The sequence below is a fragment of the Malaclemys terrapin genome, chromosome 15 (assembly GCF_027887155.1).
Source record: "Malaclemys terrapin pileata isolate rMalTer1 chromosome 15, rMalTer1.hap1, whole genome shotgun sequence".
In the NCBI taxonomy this organism is placed as follows: Eukaryota; Metazoa; Chordata; order Testudines; family Emydidae; genus Malaclemys; species Malaclemys terrapin.
This window is the reverse complement of record NC_071519.1, coordinates 1,404,770-1,424,115: the sequence shown is the minus strand read 5'-3', so window position 1 is coordinate 1,424,115 and position 19,346 is coordinate 1,404,770. Positions and strand designations below refer to the sequence as shown.

Below are 19,346 nucleotides of genomic sequence, written 5' to 3'. Positions count from 1 at the left end.
AGTTGCCAGGGCAATGAAAGACCTGGTGATAGCAAGGGTAGTGACTCTGGGCAACGTGCAGTCAATAGTGGATGGTTTTGCTGAAATGGGATTCCCAAACTGTGGTGGGGCCATAGACGGAACCCATATCCCTATCTTGGCACCGGAGCACCAAGCCACCGAGTACATAAACCGCAAGGGGTACTTTTCAATGCTGCTGCAAGCCCTGGTGGATCACAAGGGACGTTTCACCAACATCAACGTGGGATGGCCGGGAAAGGTACATGATGCTCGCGTCTTCAGGCACTCTGGTCTGTTTCGAAAGCTGGAGGAAGGGACTTTCTTCCCGGATCAGAAAATAACCGTTGGGGATGTTGAAATGCCTATCGTTATCCTTGGGGACCCAGCCTACCCCTTAATGCCATGGCTCATAAAGCCATACACAGGCAGCCTGGACAGGAGTCAGGACCTGTTCAACTATAGGCTGAGCAAGTGCCGAATGGTGGTGGAATGTGCATTTGGACGTTTAAAAGCGCGCTGGCGCAGCTTACTGACTCGCTCAGACCTCAGCGAAAAGAATATCCCCATTGTTATTGCTGCTTGCTGTGTGCTCCACAATATCTGTGAGAGTAAGGGGGAGACATTTATGGCAGGGTGGGAGGTTGAGGCAACTCGCCTGGCTGCTGATTACGCGCAGCCAGACATCAGGGTGGTTAGAGGAGCACAGCAGGGCGGGGTGCACATCAGAGAAGCTTTGAAAACCAGTTTTGTGACTGGCCAGGCTATGGTGTGAAACATGTTTGTTTCTCCTTGATGAACCCTCCAACCCCCCCCCACCCGGTTCACTCTACTTCCCTGTAAACCAACCACCCTCCCCTCCCCTCCCCACTTCGAGCACCGCTTGCAGAGGCAATAAAGTCATTGTTATTTCACATTCATGCATTCTTTATTAATTCTTCACACAAGTAGGGGGATAATTGCCAAGGTAGCCTGGGATGGGTGGGGGAGGAGGGATGGAAAAGGACACACTGCATTTTAAAACTTTAACTCTTATTGAAGGCCAGCCTTCTGATGCTTGGGCGATCATCTGGGGTGGAGTGACTGGGTGGCCGGAGGCCCCCCCACCGTGTTCTTGGGCATCTGGGTGAGGAGGCTATGGAACTTGTGGAGGAGGGCTGTTGGTTACACAGGGGCTGTAGCGGCGGTCTCTGCTCCTGCTGCCTTTCCTGCAGCTCAACCATACGCTGGAGCATATCAGTTTGATGCTCCAGCAGACGGAGCATCGACTCTTGCCGTCTGTCTGCAAGCTGACGCCACCTATCGTCTTCAGCCCACCACTTGCTCTGTTCATCCCGCCATTCATCCCGCCATCTCTCCTCTCGTTCATATTGTGCTTTTCTCATGTCTGACATTGACTGCCTCCACACATTCTGCTGTGCTCTATCAGCATGGGAGGACATCTGGAGCTCCGTGAACATATCGTCCCGCGTCCTCCGTTTTCTCTTTCTAATGTTCACTAGCCTCTGTGAAGGAGAAACATTTGCAGCTGGTGGAGGAGAAGGGAGAGGTGGTTAAAAAAAGACACATTTTAGAGAACAATGAGTACACTCTTTCGTTACAAGGTCGCATTTTTCCTCTTATAGTGAGGGCCTGCCGGTTTGGTATGAGAGATCACTCACGCAGTGCCAGGCAACAGATTTCGGCTTGCAGGCAGCCATGGTAACATGTGGGAATGGTTTCAAACAGCAGCGCCCTCATTTCCCATATCAAAGATGAATTGGGTTGGCCATTTAAAATGGGTTTTCAATGTAAAAGGAGGGGCTGCGGTTTCCGGGTTAACATGCAGCACAAACCCAAGTAACCCCCCCCCCACACTCATAGACTCATAGACTCATAGACATTAAGGTCAGAAGGGACCATTATGATCATCTGGTCTGACCCCCTGCATGCTGCAGGCCGCAAGACCCTTCCCTGGACTCTACCGTTGAAGTCCCCAATCCTGTGTTTTAGTGACTTCAATCGGCTGGGACCACACACACACCCGATTCTCTGGGATGATCACTTCACCCCTCCCCCCACCGCGTGGTTAACAGCGGGGAACATTTCTGTTCAGAAGAGCAGGAACGGGCACCTCTGAATGTCCCCTTAATAAAATCACCCCATTTCAACCAGGTGACCGTGAATGATATCCCTCTCCTGAGGATAACAAAGAGAGATAAGGAATGGATGTTGTCTGCATGCCAGCAAACACCGGGACCATACGCTGCCATGCTTTGTTATGCAATGATTCCAGACTACGTGTTACTGGCCTGGCGTGGTAAAGTGTCCTACCATGGCGGACGGGATAAGGCAGCCCTCCCCAGAAACCTTTTGCAAAGGCTTTGGGAGTACATGAAGGAGAGCTTTCTGGAGATGTCCCTGGAGGATTTCCGCTCCATCCCCATACATGTTAACAGACTTTTCCAGTAGCTGTACTGGCCGCGATTGCCAAATTAATCATTAATCATTAAACATGCTTGCTTTTAAACCATGTGTAATATTTACAAAGTTACACTCACCAGAGGTCTCCTGTGTGCCCTGAGGGTCTTGGGTGAGTTCGGGGGTTACTGGTTCCAGGTCCAGGGTGACAAACATATCCTGGCTGTTGGGGAAACTGGTTTCTCCGCTTCCTTGCTGCTGTGAGCTACCTACAGTACCTCCATCCTCATCTTCCTCATTTCCCGAACCGTCTTCCCTGTGTGTTTCACCATTGACGGAGTCATAGCACACGGTTGGGGTAGTGGTGGCTGCACCCCCTAGCATGGCATGCAGCTCCGCGTAGAAGCGGCAAGTTTGCGGCTCTGCCCCGGACCTTCCATTTGCTTCTCTGGCTTTGTGGTAGGCTTGCCGTAGCTCCTTAATTTTCACGCGGCACTGCTGTGTGTCCCTGTTATGGCCTCGGTCCTTCATGGCCTTGGAGACCTTTTCTAATACTTTGCCATTTCTTTTACTGCTACGGAGTTCAGCTAGCACTGATTCATCTCCCCATATGGCGAGCAGATCCCGTACCTCCCGTTCGGTCCATGATGGAGCTCTTTTGCGATCCTGGGACTCCATCACGGTTACCTGTGCTGATGAGCTTTGCGTGGTCACCTGTGCTCTCCATGCTGGGCAAACAGGAAATGAAATTCAAACGTTCGCGGGTCTTTTCCTGTCTACCTGGTCAGTGCATCTGAGTTGAGAGTGCTGTCCAGAGCGGTCACAATGAAGCACTGTGGGATAGCTCCCGGAGGCCAATAATGTCGAATTCCGTCCACACTACCCCAATTCCGACCCGCAAAGGCCGATTTTGTCGCTAATCCCCTCGTCGAAGGTGGTGTAAAGAAACTGGTTTAAAGGGCCCTTTAAGTCGAAAGAAAGGGCTTCATTGTGTGAACGTGTCCAGGCTTAATTCGATTTAACGCTGCTAAAGTCGACCTAAACCCATAGTGTAGACCAGGCCTAAGATACTGGTTTGATCTTTCCTCCCAGTTTTGTCCTGACTCTCCTTTCTCTCTGCCAATATAGCCCACACTCCCTCTCGTTTCCGACCCATCTCCCAGGTCTCCCATGTTCCCCACTTACCTGTGGGCTTTGCTCACCTGTCCCCGTCAAACTTAGTTTAAAGCCCTCCTCACTAGGTTAGCCAGTCTGTGTCCAAATAGGGTCTTTCCCCTCCTTGAAAGGTGAACGCCATCTCTGCCTAGCAGTCCTTCCTCGAATAGCATCCCGTGGTCTAGGAAGCCAAAGCCCTCCTGGCGACACCATCTTCGCAGCCAGGCATTCACCTCCATGATGCATCTGTCTCTGCCCGGGCCCCTACCTTTGACAGGAAGAATTGAAGAGAATACCACCTGCGCTCCAAACTCCTTCACCCGTACTCCCAGAGCCCTGTAGTCACTCTTGATCCGCTCAGTGTCACACCGCGCAGTATCATTTGTGCCCACATGGATGAGTAGCATGGGGTAGTAGTCAGAGGGCTGGATAATCCTCGACAATGCCTCCGTAACGTCTCGGATACGGGCTCCCGGCAGGCAGCATACCTCCCGAGATGAAATGTCAGGGCGACAGATGGGCGCCTCCGTCCCCCGCAGCAGAGAGTCTCCGACCACCACTACGTTTTCTATTCGCAGTGGTGGCAGCAGACCTCCCAGCCTTAGGGGTACGAGGCTTCTCCTCCTTTACTGTAGGGAGTGATTCCTTCTTTCCTGTATCAAGAAGAGCATAACGGTTACCTATAACCACGGCAGGAGGGTTCGGAGCAAGGGTGGAGCACTGCCTGCTGCCAGAAGTAACCAGCTGCCAGTGTCCACCCTGAGCCATCTCCTCCTCCACCAGTGGTGTATCAGCAGTCCTGTGTACTGGGACAGCTACCTCAGCTGTCTCCACATGGACACTGTCGAGGAATTGCTCGTGGGTTCGGATGCTCCTCAACCTAGCCACCTCCTCCTGTAGCTCTCCCACCTGCTGCCTGAGAGATTCCACCAGCAGGCACCTCTCACATTGGATGGTCCCCCCGGCCTGGATATCAGTAAGTGGAAATTGCAAGTTACAGTCTTTGCAAAACCACACCAGGATCTGGGTAGAGGCATCCATGCTTAGGCGCTCTGTCTGGCTACAGGCGCAGGTGGAGGAGACAGCAGCAGTGCTGGCACAGGTGTTGCGGGTCTTCCTAACCATCGTAAGCCTCCCTCTGTCAAACTCCCGTCTGCAGCCCCCTGTCAGCTGAAAGGGATGTTTAAGTAAGAAGTTTTGAATGTAGTTGGTTTATAGGTTTTAAGGGGAATAAAGGGAAAACAGATAGAACCGGCAAGGGACCCTCGCCCCCTTCCTGCTCCCCTTCCAAACTCCCTTGCGAAACTCCCTGTTAGCAGCCCCTGTTCGCAAAAGCTCCCTGGTCGCTTGTGCGCTGCTTTATAAAGCCCTGGCCTGTATGAATGCCCCGCCCACTGATTAAGGCTCAGTGATTTGATAGCTGCTTTCAACTACCTGAAGGAGGGTTCCAAAGAGGATGGAGCTCGGCTGTTCTCAGTGGTGGCAGATGACAGAACAAGGAGTAATGGTCTCAAGTTGCAGTGGGGGAGGACTAGGTTGGATATTAGGAAACACTATTTCACTAGGAGGGTGGTGAAGCACTGGAATGGGTTCCCTAGGGAGGTGGTGGAATCTCCATCCTGAGAGGTTTTTAAGGCCCGGCTTGACAAAGCCCTGGCTGGGATGATTTAGTTGGGATTAGGTCCTGCTTTGAGCAGGGGGTTGGACTAGATGACCTCCTGAGGTCCCTTCCAACCCTGATATTCTGTGATTCTATGATTTGTCAAGAACAAATCGTGTCAAACCAACCCGATAGCTTTCTTTGACAGGGTAACAAGCCTTGTGGCTGGGGGGAAGTGGTAGATGTGGTATATCTTGACTTTAGTAAGGCTTTTGATACTGTCTCGCATGACCTTCTCATAAACAAACTAGGGAAATACAACCTAGATGGAGCTGCTATAAGGTGGGCGCAAAACTGGTTGGAAAACTGTCCCCACAGAGTAGTTATCGGTGGTTCACAGTCATGCTGGAAGGGCATAACGAGTGGAGTCCCGCAGAGATCGGTTCTGGGTCTGGTTCTGTTCAATATCTTCATCAATGATTTAGATAATGGCCTAGAGAGGACACTTATAAAGTTTGTGGACGATACCAAGCTGGGAGGGGTTACAAGTGCTTTGAAGGATAGGATTAAAATTCAAAATGATCTGGACAAACCGGAAAAATGGTCTGAAGTAAATAAGATGAAATTCCATAAGCACAAATGCAAAGTTCTCCACCTAGGAAGGAACAATCAGTTGCACACATACAAACAGGGCCGGCTCTGGCTTTTTTGCCGCCCCAGGCAAAAAAGCCTCCTGCCGCCCCCCAGCGCGGCAGGGGAGGGCGCTGAGCCCGGCCGCGGGCCCACTCTCCCTGACCGGCCAGAGCGCGGGGCGGAGGGCAGAGTGCCCGGCCGGGGCTCCGCTCTCCCCCGCGGCCAGAGCCGGAGCGCCGCACTGCCCCCCTCCAGGTGCCGCCCCAAGCACAAGCTTGGTGGGCTGGTGCCTGGAGCCGGCCCTGCATACAAAATGGGAAATGACGGCCTAGGAAGGAGTCCTGTGGAAAGGGAGCTGGGGCTCACAGTGGATTACAAGCTAAATGCGAGTCAACAGTGTGACGCTGTTGCTAAAAAAGCAAACAACATTCTGGGATGTATTAGCAGGAGTGTTGTAAGCAAGACACGAGAAGTAATTCTTCTGCTCTACTCGGCGCTGATTAGGCCTCAAGTGGAGTATTGTGTCCAGTTCTGGGCCCCACATTTCAGGAAAGATGTGGACAAATTGGAGAGAGTCCAGAGAAGAGCAACAAAAAATGATGAAAGGTCTAGAAAACATGAGCGATGGGAGAAGATTGAAAAACGTGGGTTTGTTTAGTCTGGAGAAGAGAAGACTGAGAGGGGACATGATCACAGTTTTCAAGTACATAAAAGGTTGTTAACAAGGAAGAGGGAGAAAAATTGTTCTCCTGAACCTCTGAGGACAGGGTAAGAAGCAATGGGCTTAAATTGCAGCCAGGGCGGTTTAGGTTGGACATTAGGAAAAACTTCCTGTCAGGGGGCTAAGCACTGGAATAAATTGCCCAGGGAGATTGTAGAATCTCCATCGTTGGGGATTTTTAAGATCCGGTTGGACAAATATCTGTCAGGGCTGGTCTAGATAATACTTAGTCCTGCCACGAGTGCAGGGGACAGGGCTAGAGACCTCACGAGGTCCCTTCTAGTTCTGTGATTCTATGACTCTGCTTTGCCTCAGTTTCTCCATGGGGAGAATGTTGTTCCCCTGTTTGGTAAAGTGCTTTGAGATCGGGAGGGAGCGACGGGCAGCTTCGATTTCGAAGGGTCTGATGACGCTTCACAGCGTAAGCACGAGCAGGACCGCGCAGGGGGTGAGACAGTGCATTGTTTGTGAACGGAGGTGCTAGGAAGAGAGTTGGAGACATAAGCCCATGTATCAGAGGCCTGGTATGAGGCAGGACCTGCTCACAGAATTTGGCAAGAACAGGGCTGATATTGCAGAAATTCACATTCCTCAGAAGTGCTAGTCACAGAGCACTGACACGAACACCTCCCGATATCAAGTGGTATCAGAACATCCGGATATCAAGGATGGGAGAAAAACATTCCCCAAGGATAACAGGAACACACAGTCCCTTCCTCAAAGATAAGGTCAGGATGACAGAACATAATAGAGATATTTTGTTCGAACCAACATGTACAAGGTGATGGGTGATAACTGGCCATGTCAGGAGGAAGTAACGAACTATGTCAGAGGCAGTATGTAACTTGTTTGTATCGGGTACAAAGTTGTAACTCAGAGAGAGTGTCTTTGTCTGGCCTAGGGAGGAACAGAAAGTCCTGCTGTTCACTGAGCTGGTCATTGGTACAGGCGTACATGTATTAATGGTCCGGTAGCGTCAGCGGGATATTAGTACTATGCTTTGTCGACAATAAACCTGGCCGGGCGCCTTTGTTCCTTAACAGATCTTGCAGTCATTGGGCGGTTCACTCGAGGTGTGTGCAGGGGTAGGGCGACACATCCACGCAGCCCAACATCTATCAACCTCTAACCACACCCGCGAACCCAAACGTGCCGGTAAACAGAGTTGGCACAAAACAGGTCAATTAAAGATCAACATCAAGAACCTCATCCGAACGCACCAAAGCCGCGGGATAAAGCGTTATGGTGAACATAGAGGGAGACAAATATTTCACAGTGGGCTCCTCAGGCCAGCACAAGCAGGGACTGGCTGGCTCAGTGGGGCAGGGAATGGGGCACGGGGCCTGTCCCCTCTAAGGGGTGCTGGCTCCCATCCGGTCCCAGGCCAGGGCTTGCTCTCCGCTGGCTCTCCTGCTTCGCTGGCCCGGCATCTGGAACCCGGTCGGACCGGTCCCTGGTCTTGCGCCACACCCTGCAGCTTCTCCGGGCTTGTTCCTTGCTGCGTTAAGTAGCTGAGTGACTCCAGTTCCTGGAGGAAGCGTCGTTTCACCGCCAGGCTGGGCCCGGGGCAGGATCATCGTCAGCCAGCCCCTAACGATGCCCGCCAGGCGGCCGAGGTTGGCACCGGGGTGTCACGCACATTCCAGGCATCCGGGGTGTCTCTCCCCATTGCGTGGGACGCGGCTGCAATCCTCCCGGGCGTCTGTCACAGCCTCTGCTCCAGCCCCAGCCCTACTCCCGCCTCTCCCCACCGGTCCCGGCCTCCCCAGCGCCCGGCCCTGAACACGGCCGGTCACGTTAACCGATCCCAGCACCAGTCCACCCCTTCCACACCCATCCCCCCGCAGAGCGGTCGCCTCCCTGACGTCCATTCAGGACGACTTTCGAGGATGGGAGAGGGGCGTTGGCTCACTGTGCCCGGCCCTGGGGGGCCCTGGCAACAATATATGGGGCACTTCACTGCCTGGAGCGGCGGTTTCAAGGCCACACGGTGCAATGGTAGGAAAACTTGGGAAAAAAGCCCGTGTGGCGTCAACCAGGCTGTTCCTCTGGGAAGTTCGTTGCGTGCGAGCGAGTGCTGAGGCTTGGGAGAAATGCTGCATGGCTCTTAGTGACGTTGGTGATGCAGACGCCTATTGGGGGAAGCTGTTCGCATGAGGAGGTCAGATTTCTCCTTGGACCGGGGGCCGAGTTGCTCCCTGGGCAGCGGGCGCTGGTGTCCGGGTGAGATTTCCGATGGAGGGGAACAGCGTCAGGGGCTGTTCCAGGGCTGGGGTCTAGAGCGTGAAATACACCAGTTTGTAGCAGAAAGGGGGTAATATTTGCTCCCCGCGTAGGTACTGACAGACTGGGATCAAGCCACCCCTTAGCCATCTCTTTGTTATGGCGAGAGACAGTGGCCAATGCCAGGTGCCCCAGAGGGAATGAACAGAACAGGGAATCACCAAGTGACCCATCCCCTGTCGCCCATTCCCAGCTTCTGGCAAACAGAGGCCAGGGACACCATCCCTGCCCAGCCTGGCTAACAGCCATCGATGGCTTGTGACCCACATCGCTCTGGACCGGTTCCTCGGCCTCTTCCTTATTCCCCATTCCCCTGATTCTTTGGGTCATCTGCAAACTTTCTCAGGGGTGATTTTATGTTTTCTTCCGACTCTTGGATAAAGCAGTTAACCAGCGTCGTGCCAGGAACTGAGCCCTGCAGGAGCCCAAGGAAACACCCCGGCTCGCTGACGATGTCCCATTTCCGATTCCGTTTGGAGAGCCATCAGTTAGCCGGTTTTGAATCCATTTCCTATGTTCATTTGAGGCCGGTCTAGTTTTTCAATCCGGATGCCGTGCAGCACGCAGTCAGACGCCTCCCAGGCATCTACGGTTGTTAGAGCAGCGCTATTATCTTAATCACCCAATTTTGTAATCGCTCTGACAAAAGGCCCCATTCTTCACCCAGCCCACTGAACGGCATTCATTACATTACACTCCCTTAATTCCTTATTAATTGACTCCCCCTATCAGCCGCTCCATTATCTCGCCCTGGATCTGTGTCAGACGAACAGGCCTATAATTATAAGGAATGACGCTGAGATCTGTGTGGACTGGGAAGGTGGGGCAGCCGCCATCCAAAAGGGGAGATAATATGTCAGGCGTGGAGAACTCAGGGATTGTGGCAATCTCAGTGTGAACCAGTGGCGTGACTCAGTTTCCCCAATTTATTATGCATCGCCACCCAGCGGGTGCATGGGAGTGAAGACCCCCCACCCCCGTGAGGGAGACATCGATGGAGGTCACCCCTGACAGCTGCTGGGCTCTGGGAATGACCCCAGAGGTACAGAGCAGTAGGGGCTGCGGGGCTGGGCGTGAGCAGATGGGCTTTGAAGCCCTGCTAATTCCCCGGCCACAACCACATGGGGCCAAACCGAGACGGGCCTCCTGGAGGCCACAGAAAACAAGCGTCATTGCTTCTGCCAGGAAAGACCGACTCCAGCCTGGTTCGTCACAGCTGCCCCTAGCTGCCCTAACCCCGCGGCGAATCCACGCTGCCTGGCCTCACCGCCCTTCCCTAGCTCAGACGGGCCCATGGGGACAAGCCCTCCTCACTGTTAGACGTTTTCCATCTTGTTTCCAGTCCGAATTCGTCTGGTTCCAACTCCCGGCCCTCGACCGGGTTAGACCTGCCTCTGCTAGTGAAACATCCGCTCCCCGCGTCGGTACTTACAGCCCGGGATCCGTCACCCCTTCGCCGCCTCTTCGTTACGCTGAGCTCCTGGAGTCTCTCACTCGCAGGCAGGGTTTTTAATCCTTCTCCTGGCTCTTCTCTGACCCCTCTCCGATGGACTCACCCTCCGGCCGGAACTGTGGGCAGCGTCTGGGCCCGATCAGTGAAATCGCCTCTCTGCCCCTACGCGAGATTCCCGCTTATGCAGCCCGGGATGGCGTTCGCCCTTCTGGTCACAGCGTCGCCCCGGGAGCTCACGTTCCGCTGATTACCCTCCCCGCCCCCCAAATCTGCTTCAGAGTCGCTGCTCCCCAGGAGAGACTCCCCGGCCCGTGTACGGCTGACGCGCCTCGTTCCGTGTTGTGTACGGTGGCATTTAGCCGCATTCAAACCACAGTATTGGGTTGTGATCCACATCGCTCTGAACCGGGAACCCGGCCTCTCCCTCGTTCCCACTCCTTATTTCCCACTGAAGTGTTAACAGTGGGATCCTGGTGTCGTAACGGCATAGTGGTGTTAGCGGTGGGATACTATGTCCAAAGTGGTAACAGTAGAGTCAGCGGTGGGATCCTGGCACCGTAACAGCATAGTGGTGTGAGCGTTGGGATATGACATCAAAAGTGGTAACAGTGGGATGCTGGCCCCATAAAGGCACCCGGTGTCAGCGGGGATGGTTGAATTGTTTGGCGTGAGGCCAGAGGTGTTGTCACATTACGTGTTTGCTCTGGGAGATTTGGGGCGATGAGGCGGCAGAACCCTAGGTGGGTGGCGGTAGGAACCTTGCATCACGCGCCCTGGGATAGTCAGGGGCAGGATTAACGTAATTACAGGCCTGACCCCATGCTGAGAGAAGGCAAGACCGACCCCTTTGCACTGCTCACACAGGCTGGAACCCAGCCCAGCCCACACCCCTGGGTATAAAACACCCCTGCCCCGTGCCAGGAGCTGCACATCTGCTGCTGGCTCCCTCCGCTCGCCTACCCAGCCATGGACAGCTCCCTGCACGCCACGGTCGGCCTTCTGCTCGGCTGCTGCCTGTGGGGCGCATGGGGCCAGACCAAGATCGACGTTAGCAATGGGGGGATATGGGGCACGTGGGGTGAGGAACAGTCCTGCCCCGGCAACAGCTTCGCCGTTGGGTTCTCCCTGAAGGTAAAGATTCACACTCGCCAGCCCGGCTCCCCCCTGCCCTCCCCACATCCCCTGCCCCCTTCACCCTCCCCAGATCCCCTGCCCCCTTCCCCAGCCCGGCTCCCCCCTGCCCCACTCCCTGCCCCCTTCCACCTCCCCAGATCCCCTGCCCCTTCCTCAGCCCAGCTTTCCCTGCCCCTGCCCTCCTTCCCAACTCGGATCCCCCTACCCACAGCCCTGAGCCCCTCTGCTCAATTTCCCACTCCCCACGGCCCTCTGCCCCCCATCTCCTTGATGGGGAACCAGTCTCTAATGCCCAGGCTTGTTCCCCCCAATGCCCCGTTGCAGGTGGAGCTGCCCCAGCTCGCTGGGGACGACACGGCACTGAACGGGATCCGGCTGCTCTGCTCCGACGGCAGCACCATCCAGTCCAACGTGGGGCCGTGAGTACCGTGGGGAGGGGCCCAACGGAGGGTGCGGGCACCTGGCAGAGGGGGCACCGGGCTCCGTGCGCACTAGTGGAATAGAGGTGTCACCAACAGAACTGGGGTTGGGCGGGGGTTAGCAGTGGCAGAGATGGGAGGGTGGCATTGACGGTGGGACGTCGGTGTCAGAAGTGGGTTAGTGGTGGTAGCAGTGGGATTGTGGTATTGACAGTGGGTTAGTGGTGGCAGGGGAGGGATCACGGTATTGACAGTGGGTTAGTGGTGGCAGGGGAGGGATCGCGGTATTGACAGCGGGTTAGTGGTGGCAGGGGAGGGATCGTGGTATTGACAGCGGGTTAGTGGTGGTAGAGGTGGGATCGCGGTATTGACAGTGGGTTAGTGGTGGCAGGGGAGGGATCGTGGTATTGACAGTGGGTTAGTGGTGGTAGGGGAGGGATCGCGGTATTGACAGTGGGTTAGTGGTGGTAGGGGAGGGATCGTGGTATTGACAGCGGGTTAGTGGTGGTAGAGGTGGGATCGCGGTATTGACAGTGGGTTAGTGGTGGTAGAGGTGGGATCGCGGTATTGACAGTGGGTTAGTGGTGGTAGGGGAGGGATCATGGTATTGACAGCGGCTTAGTGGTGGTAGAGGTGGGATCGTGGTATTGACAGTGGGTTAGTGGAGGGAGCGGTGGGATCGTGGTATTGACAGTGGGTTAGTGGAGGCAGGGGAGGGATCGTGGTGTTGACAGTGGGTTAGTGGAGGCAGGAGAGTTGGATGGGTCGGGAGTTTTGGGGGGGCTGTCAGGGGTGGGGGGAGAGTTGGATGGGTCGGGAGTTCAGGGGGGCTGTCAGGGGGTGGAGGGAGAGTTGGATGGGTCGGGAGTTTTGGGGGGGGCTGTCAGGGGGTGGGGGGAGAGTTGGATGGGTCGGGAGTTTTGGGGGGGGCTGTCAGGGGGTGGGGGGAGAGTTGGATGGGTCGGGAGTTTTGGGGGGGGCTGTCAGGGGGTGGGGGGAGAGTTGGATGGGTCGGGAGTTTTGGGGGGGGCTGTCAGGGGGTGGGGGGAGAGTTGGATGGGTCGGGAGTTTTGGGGGGGGCTGTCAGGGGGTGGGGGGAGAGTTGGATGGGTCGGGAGTTTTGGGGGGGGCTGTCAGGGGGTGGGGGGAGAGTTGGATGGGTCGGGAGTTTTGGGGGGGGCTGTCAGGGGGTGGGGGGAGAGTTGGATGGGTCGGGAGTTTTGGGGGGGGCTGTCAGGGGGTGGGGGGAGAGTTGGATGGGTCGGGAGTTTTGGGGGGGGCTGTCAGGGGGTGGGGGGAGAGTTGGATGGGTCGGGAGTTTTGGGGGGGGCTGTCAGGGGGTGGGGGGAGAGTTGGATGGGTCGGGAGTTTTGGGGGGGGCTGTCAGGGGGTGGGGGGAGAGTTGGATGGGTCGGGAGTTTTGGGGGGGGCTGTCAGGGGGTGGGGGGAGAGTTGGATGGGTCGGGAGTTTTGGGGGGGGCTGTCAGGGGGTGGGGGGAGAGTTGGATGGGTCGGGAGTTTTGGGGGGGGCTGTCAGGGGGTGGGGGGAGAGTTGGATGGGTCGGGAGTTTTGGGGGGGGCTGTCAGGGGGTGGGGGGAGAGTTGGATGGGTCGGGAGTTCGGGGGGGGCTGTCAGGGGGTGGGGGGAGAGTTGGATGGGTCGGGAGTTCGGGGGGGGGCTGTCAGGGGGTGGGGGGAGAGTTGGATGGGTCGGGAGATTTGGGGGGGGCTGTCAGGGGGTGGGGGGAGAGTTGGATGGGTCGGGAGTTTTGGGGGGGGCTGTCAGGGGGTGGGGGGGAGAGTTGGATGGGTCGGGAGTTTTGGGGGGGCTGTCAGGGGGTGGGGGGAGAGTTGGATGGGTCGGGAGTTTTGGGAGGGGCTGTCAGGGGGTGGGGGGAGAGTTGGATGGGTCGGGAGTTCGGGGGGGCTGTCAGGGGGTGGGGGGAGAGTTGGATGGGTCGGGAGTTTTGGGGGGGGCTGTCAGGGGGTGGGGGGAGAGTTGGATGGGTCGGGAGTTCGGGGGGGGGCTGTCAGGGGGTGGGGGGAGAGTTGGATGGGTCGGGAGTTCGGGGGGGGGCTGTCAGGGGGTGGGGGGAGAGTTGGATGGGTCGGGAGTTCGGGGGGGGGCTGTCAGGGGGTGGGGGGAGAGTTGGATGGGTCGGGAGTTCGGGGGGGGGCTGTCAGGGGGTGGGGGGAGAGTTGGATGGGTCGGGAGTTTTGGGGGGGGCTGTCAGGGGGTGGGGGGAGAGTTGGATGGGTCGGGAGTTTTGGGGGGGCTGTCAGGGGGTGGGGGGAGAGTTGGATGGGTCGGGAGTTTTGGGAGGGGCTGTCAGGGGGTGGGGGGAGAGTTGGATGGGTCGGGAGTTCGGGGGGGCTGTCAGGGGGTGGGGGGAGAGTTGGATGGGTCGGGAGTTTTGGGGGGGGCTGTCAGGGGGTGGGGGGAGAGTTGGATGGGTCGGGAGTTTTGGGGGGGGCTGTCAGGGGGTGGGGGGAGAGTTGGATGGGTCGGGAGTTTTGGGAGCGGCTGTCAGGGGGTGGGGGGAGAGTTGGATGGGTCGGGAGTTCGGGGGGGCTGTCAGGGGGTGGGGGGAGAGTTGGATGGGTCGGGAGTTTTGGGGGGGCTGTCAGGGGGTGGGGGGAGAGTTGGATGGGTCGGGAGTTTTGGGGGGGCTGTCAGGGGGTGGGGGGAAAGTTGGATGGGTCGGGTGTTTTGGGGGGGCTGTCAGGGGGTGGGGGGAAAGTTGGATGGGTCGGGAGTTGGGGGGGGCTGTCAGGGGGTGGGGGGAGAGTTGGATGGGTCGGGAGTTTTGGGGGGGGCTGTCAGGGGGTGGGGGGAGAGTTGGATGGGTCGGGAGTTCGGGGGGGCTGTCAGGGGGTGGGGGGAGAGTTGGATGGGTCGGGAGTTCGGGGGGGCTGTCAGGGGATGGGGGGAGAGTTGGATGGGTCGGGAGTTCGGGGGGGCTGTCAGGGGGTGGGGGGAGAGTTGGATGGGTCGGGAGTTTTGGGGGGGCTGTCAGGGGGTGGGGGGAGAGTTGGATGGGTCGGGAGTTTTGGGGGGGGCTGTCAGGGGGTGGGGGGAGAGTTGGATGGGTCGGGAGTTCGGGGGGGCTGTCAGGGGGTGGGGAGTGGTTGGATGGCGCGTGGGAGTCCCGGGGGTCTGTCTGGGGGTGTGGATAAGGGTTGGGGCAGCCAGGGGGCAGGTAGGGGCAGGGGTCCCAGGAGGGGGCAGCCAGGGGACAAGGAGCGGGGTGGGGTTGGGCGTTCTGAGGGGGGTGGGAAGTAGGAGGGAGTGGATGTGGGTGGGGCTGTCTCCCCCTCATCCTCTTTTTTGATTGTTGAAATATGGTAACCCTAAAAAAGCGGTGCCCTGGCTCGGCAGGGAGGAGCCGCCTTCCGGAGGCACCGGAGAGCCGGAGTGTCGGCTTGCGGCAGCGGCGAGCCCCAGCCATGGAGGAGCCGGCGCGGCACAGGGGGGCAGCAGCCCTGCAAAGGTGGTGGCACTGCTAGCGGGGAGCAGCCGCACCCCCCGCCCCTCCTGCCCAGGCTATGGCCGCCCCCCCCGGGCGCTCCTGCAGGCTGCATCAGCTGCATGTGGTCGGCGGCCCCCATGGGCCCCCCAGCTCCCCTCTCACCGTGCTCGGGCTCTGCGGCTCCCAGGTTGTGAGCTACCGGGGTGCCGGGCCCTGAGCCTACTGTGGGAGGGGCAGCGGCGGTGGTGGCTCACGCTCCCGGGAGCCGCAGAGCCCGAGCGCGGCGGGGGGAGCCGGGGAGCGCATCGGGGGCCTGCATCCGCTGCAGCCTCTAGGAGTCCCCGGGGGGGGGGGGGGGCGGCCGTAGCCTGGGCAGGAGGGGCGGGGGGTGCGGCTGCTCCCCGCTAGCGGTGCCGCCGCCTTTGCAGGGCTGCTGCCCCCCTGTGCCGTGCCGGCTCCTCCATGGCTGGGGCTCGCCGTCACCGCAAGCCGACACTCCGGCTCTCCGGTGCCTCCGGAAGGCGGCTCCTCCCTGCCGAGCTGCTGCAGCGGCCCAAGCCCGGCAAAGCCTGTGAGTGGACTCAGGGTGGGGACCTCCAGGCTGGGGTGGGGTGGGGACGGCTCGCGGGGGGGCTGTGCACCCTCCAGGGGAGTTTGGGGGTGGGGATGGGGGAACCTGGTCTGGGAGCAGCCCCTGGGCACAGCTGGCCCTTGGGATCTATAAAGGCTCATTGGGATTTGCCCCTCAATGAACTGATGTGCAGGGGCGGGGCGCAAGGTGGAAGTTTTGCCTAGGGCACAAAATATCCTTGCACTGGCCCTGGACAGTGGGTTGGGGTCAGAGGTCGGATCGTGGTATTGACAGTGGGTTAGTGGTGTTAGCAGTGGGATCGTGGTATTGACAGTGGGTTAGTGGTGTTAGCAGTGGGATCGTGGTATTGACAGTGGGTTAGTGGTGTTAGCAGTGGGATCGTGGTATTGACAGTGGGTTAGTGGTGGCAGCAGAGGGATCGTGGTATTGACAGTGGGTTAGTGGTGTTAGCAGTGGGATCACAGTATTGGCAGTGGGTTAGTGGTGTTAGCAGTGGGATCGTGGTATTGACAGTGGGTTAGTGGTGGCAGCAGAGGGATCACAGTATTGACAGTGGGTTAGTGGTGTTAGCAGTGGGATCGTGGTATTGACAGTGGGTTAGTGGTGTTAGCAGTGGGATCGTGGTATTGGCAGTGGGTTAGTGGTGTCAGCAGTGGGATCGTGGTATTGGCAGTGGGTTAGTGGTGTCAGCAGTGGGATCGTGGTATTGGCAGTGGGTTAGTGGTGTTAGCAGTGGGATCGTGGTATTGACAGTGGGTTAGTGGTGTTAGCAGTGGGATCGTGGTATTGGCAGTGGGTTAGTGGTGTTAGCAGTGGGATCACAGTATTGACAGTGGGTTAGTGGCGACAGCGGTGGGATACTAGGGCAGCAGCTCCCAGCCCAGAGTGGCAGAGGTTGGGGGGAAGGCACCACCCCCTGTGGGCCGTACCCAGCTGACCCGTTCTCTCCTCCCAGGTGGGGCTCATGGGGTCTAGTGAAGAAATGTCCCTCAGGGCAGCGACTGACCCAGTTCCGGCTGCGGGTGGAGCCCTGCCAGGGCCTCAAGGACGACACGGCCGCCAACAACATCGAGTTCGTCTGCACGGGCGGGGCGGAGCTGAGGGGGGACGGGCGGTGCTGGGGCAAGTGGGGCCCCCAGAGCCGTTCCTGCGGCCCGCAGGGCATCTGCACCATCGCCACCAAGGTGGAGGCCCCCCAGGGCAAAGGGGACGACACGGCCCTGAACGACGTCTACTTCAGATGCTGCAGGCCTGAAACCCTGACCACCACCACAACCCTGCCCCCTACCACCACAACCCAGTCCCCCACCTCAACGCAGCCCCCCATCTCCACTACTGACTAAATGGGCTCTGGGATGTGGTTGTAGTAACTGGGACTGGATCAATCATTGTTTCAACTGAGGTCCTGTAGTGGCACCAAATCTTGTATAAAGGGGTTCAAATTAGGTGTCTAGGACAAGGTTCTGGGTTGCTAGTTATGATTATGCTGGCTGGGTGCATGTGTCATTAAAGTTATAAGTATCGGCTCTGTCCTGTGTGTATTTCACACTTAGGCTCTGCTTCTGGGTGACATCCCAGACAAGCTGGTGTCAGCGCTGCCTAGCCTGCTGGATGGCCCATTAAGGACCATCACTACACAACTGACCCACTGAGAGACGGCAAATACGCCTTGTGACTCAGCAAGGCAGGGACCTGCCTATGGACCAAACTCTGAGGTTTTTCTGTGGTGCCATGTGCTGGGCGGCTTGTCTTTGGGTCAAAGGAAGCAGAGACACAGGGCAAGAGACTATAACAGGCAGCTGGAGCTCCTCCATCTGGTCTTCAATCCTGCTTCTTACTTCTGGAGGGACTTTGCTACAAACGGAAGCTCTGAACAAAGGACTGAACGACCCATCCCAGCGGGGGATGTATTCCAGAGACTTGATTTGAACCTGCAGTTTATTCCATCCCAGCTACAAGCCTGAACCAAGAACTTTGCCAATACTGTATGTAACTGAATCCATGTAACCAATTCTAGCTCTCAGCGATATTTCTTTCTTTTACGAATAAACCTTTAGATTTTAGATTCTAAAGGATTGGCAGCAGCGTGATTTGTGGGTAAGATCTGATTTGTCTATTGACCTGGGTCTGGGGCTTGGTCCTTTGGGATCGGGAGAACCTCTTATATTTTACTGGGGTATTGGTTTTCATAACCATTCGTCCCCATAACGAGTGGCGCTGGTGGTAATACTGGGAAACTGGAGTGTCTGAGGGAATTGCTGGTGTGACGTGTGGTTTGCCAGTGGGGTGAGACCGAAGTCCTCTCTGTCTGGCTGGTTTGGTGCCTGGGTGTGCAAAGGACCTGAGCCTTGGGCGAGGTCTGCCCTGCTCTGAGCGATTTGTCCTGGATTGAGGCTCTCTGTTGGGTCCCGCCAGAACCAGCATTGTTACCCCCCACCACAACCCTAGTGACGAAATGGCCGTCGAGGAAGTGGTTGACTCAGTTCCAGCTGCGGATGGAGCCTCCCCCATCCAGACCCCCCCCACACACCATCTGCTGACCGCTGACCACTTCCCACTTCCTTCTGCCCCCCCAGTCCCTGCTACTCCCACTCCCCGCCCCCCCACGAACCCTGCTCCCAGCTGCTCCCCCACCAGCCCCTGTGTGTGTGACCCCCCCCGCAATAAACACCTTACTTTGGACGTGAGCTGAACAGCCTCTTATTGGCTGGATGCAACCCTGGCAACGGGGGGGGAGGGGGAGAAGTCGCTCCCCCCCAGCTAAGTTGGCGGGGTGGAGCGTGGGAATTGGATTGGAGGGGGTTGGGTCTCCAATTGCCTCACCCCCCTAGACAGACTGGCTGGCTCAGGGGGGCGGGAAATGGGGTTAGGGGCCTGTCCCCTCTACGGGGTGCCGGTTCCCACCTGGTCCCAGGCCAGGGCTGGCTCTCCGCTGGCTCTCCTGCTTCACCGGCCTTGCATCTGGAACCCGGTCAGACCGGTCCCTGCGACGTCCCCGGGCTTGTTCCTGGCTGCGTTAATTAACAGAGCAACTCCAGTTCCTGGAGGAAGCACCGTTTCACTGCCGGGCTGGGCCCAGGGCAGGATCATCGTCAGCCAGCCCCTAACGATGCCCGCCAGGCGGCCGGGTTGGCACCGGGGTGTCATGCGCGTTCCAGGCATCCGGGGTGTCTCTTCCCGTCACGTGGGACGCGGCTGCAATCCTCCCGGGTGTCTGTCACAGCCTCTACTCCAGCCCCAGCCCTGCTCCCGCCTCTCCCCACCGGTCCCGGCCTCCCCAGCGCCCGGCCCTGAACACGGCCGGTCACGTTAACGGATCCCAGCACCAGTCCACCCCTTCCACGCCCGTCCCCCCGCAGAGCGGTCGCCTCCCTGCCGTCCATTCAGGACGGCTTTCGAGGATGGGAGAGGGGCGTTGGCTCACTGTGCCCGGCCCTGGAGGGCCCTGGCAACAATATATGGGGCACTTCACTGCCCGGAGCGGCGGTT

At 57.9% G+C, this 19,346-nt stretch overlaps 2 protein-coding genes across 2 annotated transcripts; one reads left to right on the top strand and one right to left on the bottom strand.

Annotated features, from left to right (window-relative positions):
- Window positions 1–939: 939 nt before the first annotated feature.
- On the bottom strand, window positions 940–3,277 carry LOC128823492 (uncharacterized). Its single transcript, XM_054005805.1, has 2 exons — window positions 2,538–3,277; window positions 940–1,525 (listed from the first exon to the last, which is right to left on the bottom strand). Exons 1-2 carry the CDS (start codon window positions 3,073–3,075, stop codon window positions 1,023–1,025), a joined length of 1,041 nt encoding a protein of 346 aa, XP_053861780.1. The 5' UTR covers window positions 3,076–3,277; the 3' UTR covers window positions 940–1,022.
- A 7,878-nt stretch (window positions 3,278–11,155) lies between these two features.
- LOC128823495 (vitelline membrane outer layer protein 1-like) lies at window positions 11,156–17,276 on the top strand. Its single transcript, XM_054005811.1, has 3 exons — window positions 11,156–11,373; window positions 11,701–11,795; window positions 16,813–17,276. Exons 1-3 carry the CDS (start codon window positions 11,209–11,211, stop codon window positions 17,198–17,200), a joined length of 648 nt encoding a protein of 215 aa, XP_053861786.1. The 5' UTR covers window positions 11,156–11,208; the 3' UTR covers window positions 17,201–17,276.
- The last annotated feature ends 2,070 nt before the right edge of the window (window positions 17,277–19,346 follow it).

Coding starts and splice junctions, on each gene's coding strand:
- LOC128823495 (XM_054005811.1), top strand. CDS start 11,209: ATGGACAGCTCCCTGCACGCCACGGTCGGCCTTCTGCTCGGCTGCTGC. Junction 11,374..11,700: donor CCGTTGGGTTCTCCCTGAAG/GTAAAGATTCAC, acceptor GCCCCGTTGCAG/GTGGAGCTGCCCCAGCTCGC. Junction 11,796..16,812: donor ATCCAGTCCAACGTGGGGCC/GTGAGTACCGTG, acceptor CTCTCCTCCCAG/GTGGGGCTCATGGGGTCTAG.
- LOC128823492 (XM_054005805.1), bottom strand. CDS start 3,075: ATGGAGTCCCAGGATCGCAAAAGAGCTCCATCATGGACCGAACGGGAG. Junction 1,526..2,537: donor GGGCACACAGGAGACCTCTG/GTGAGTGTAACT, acceptor CTCCTCCACCAG/CTGCAAATGTTTCTCCTTCA.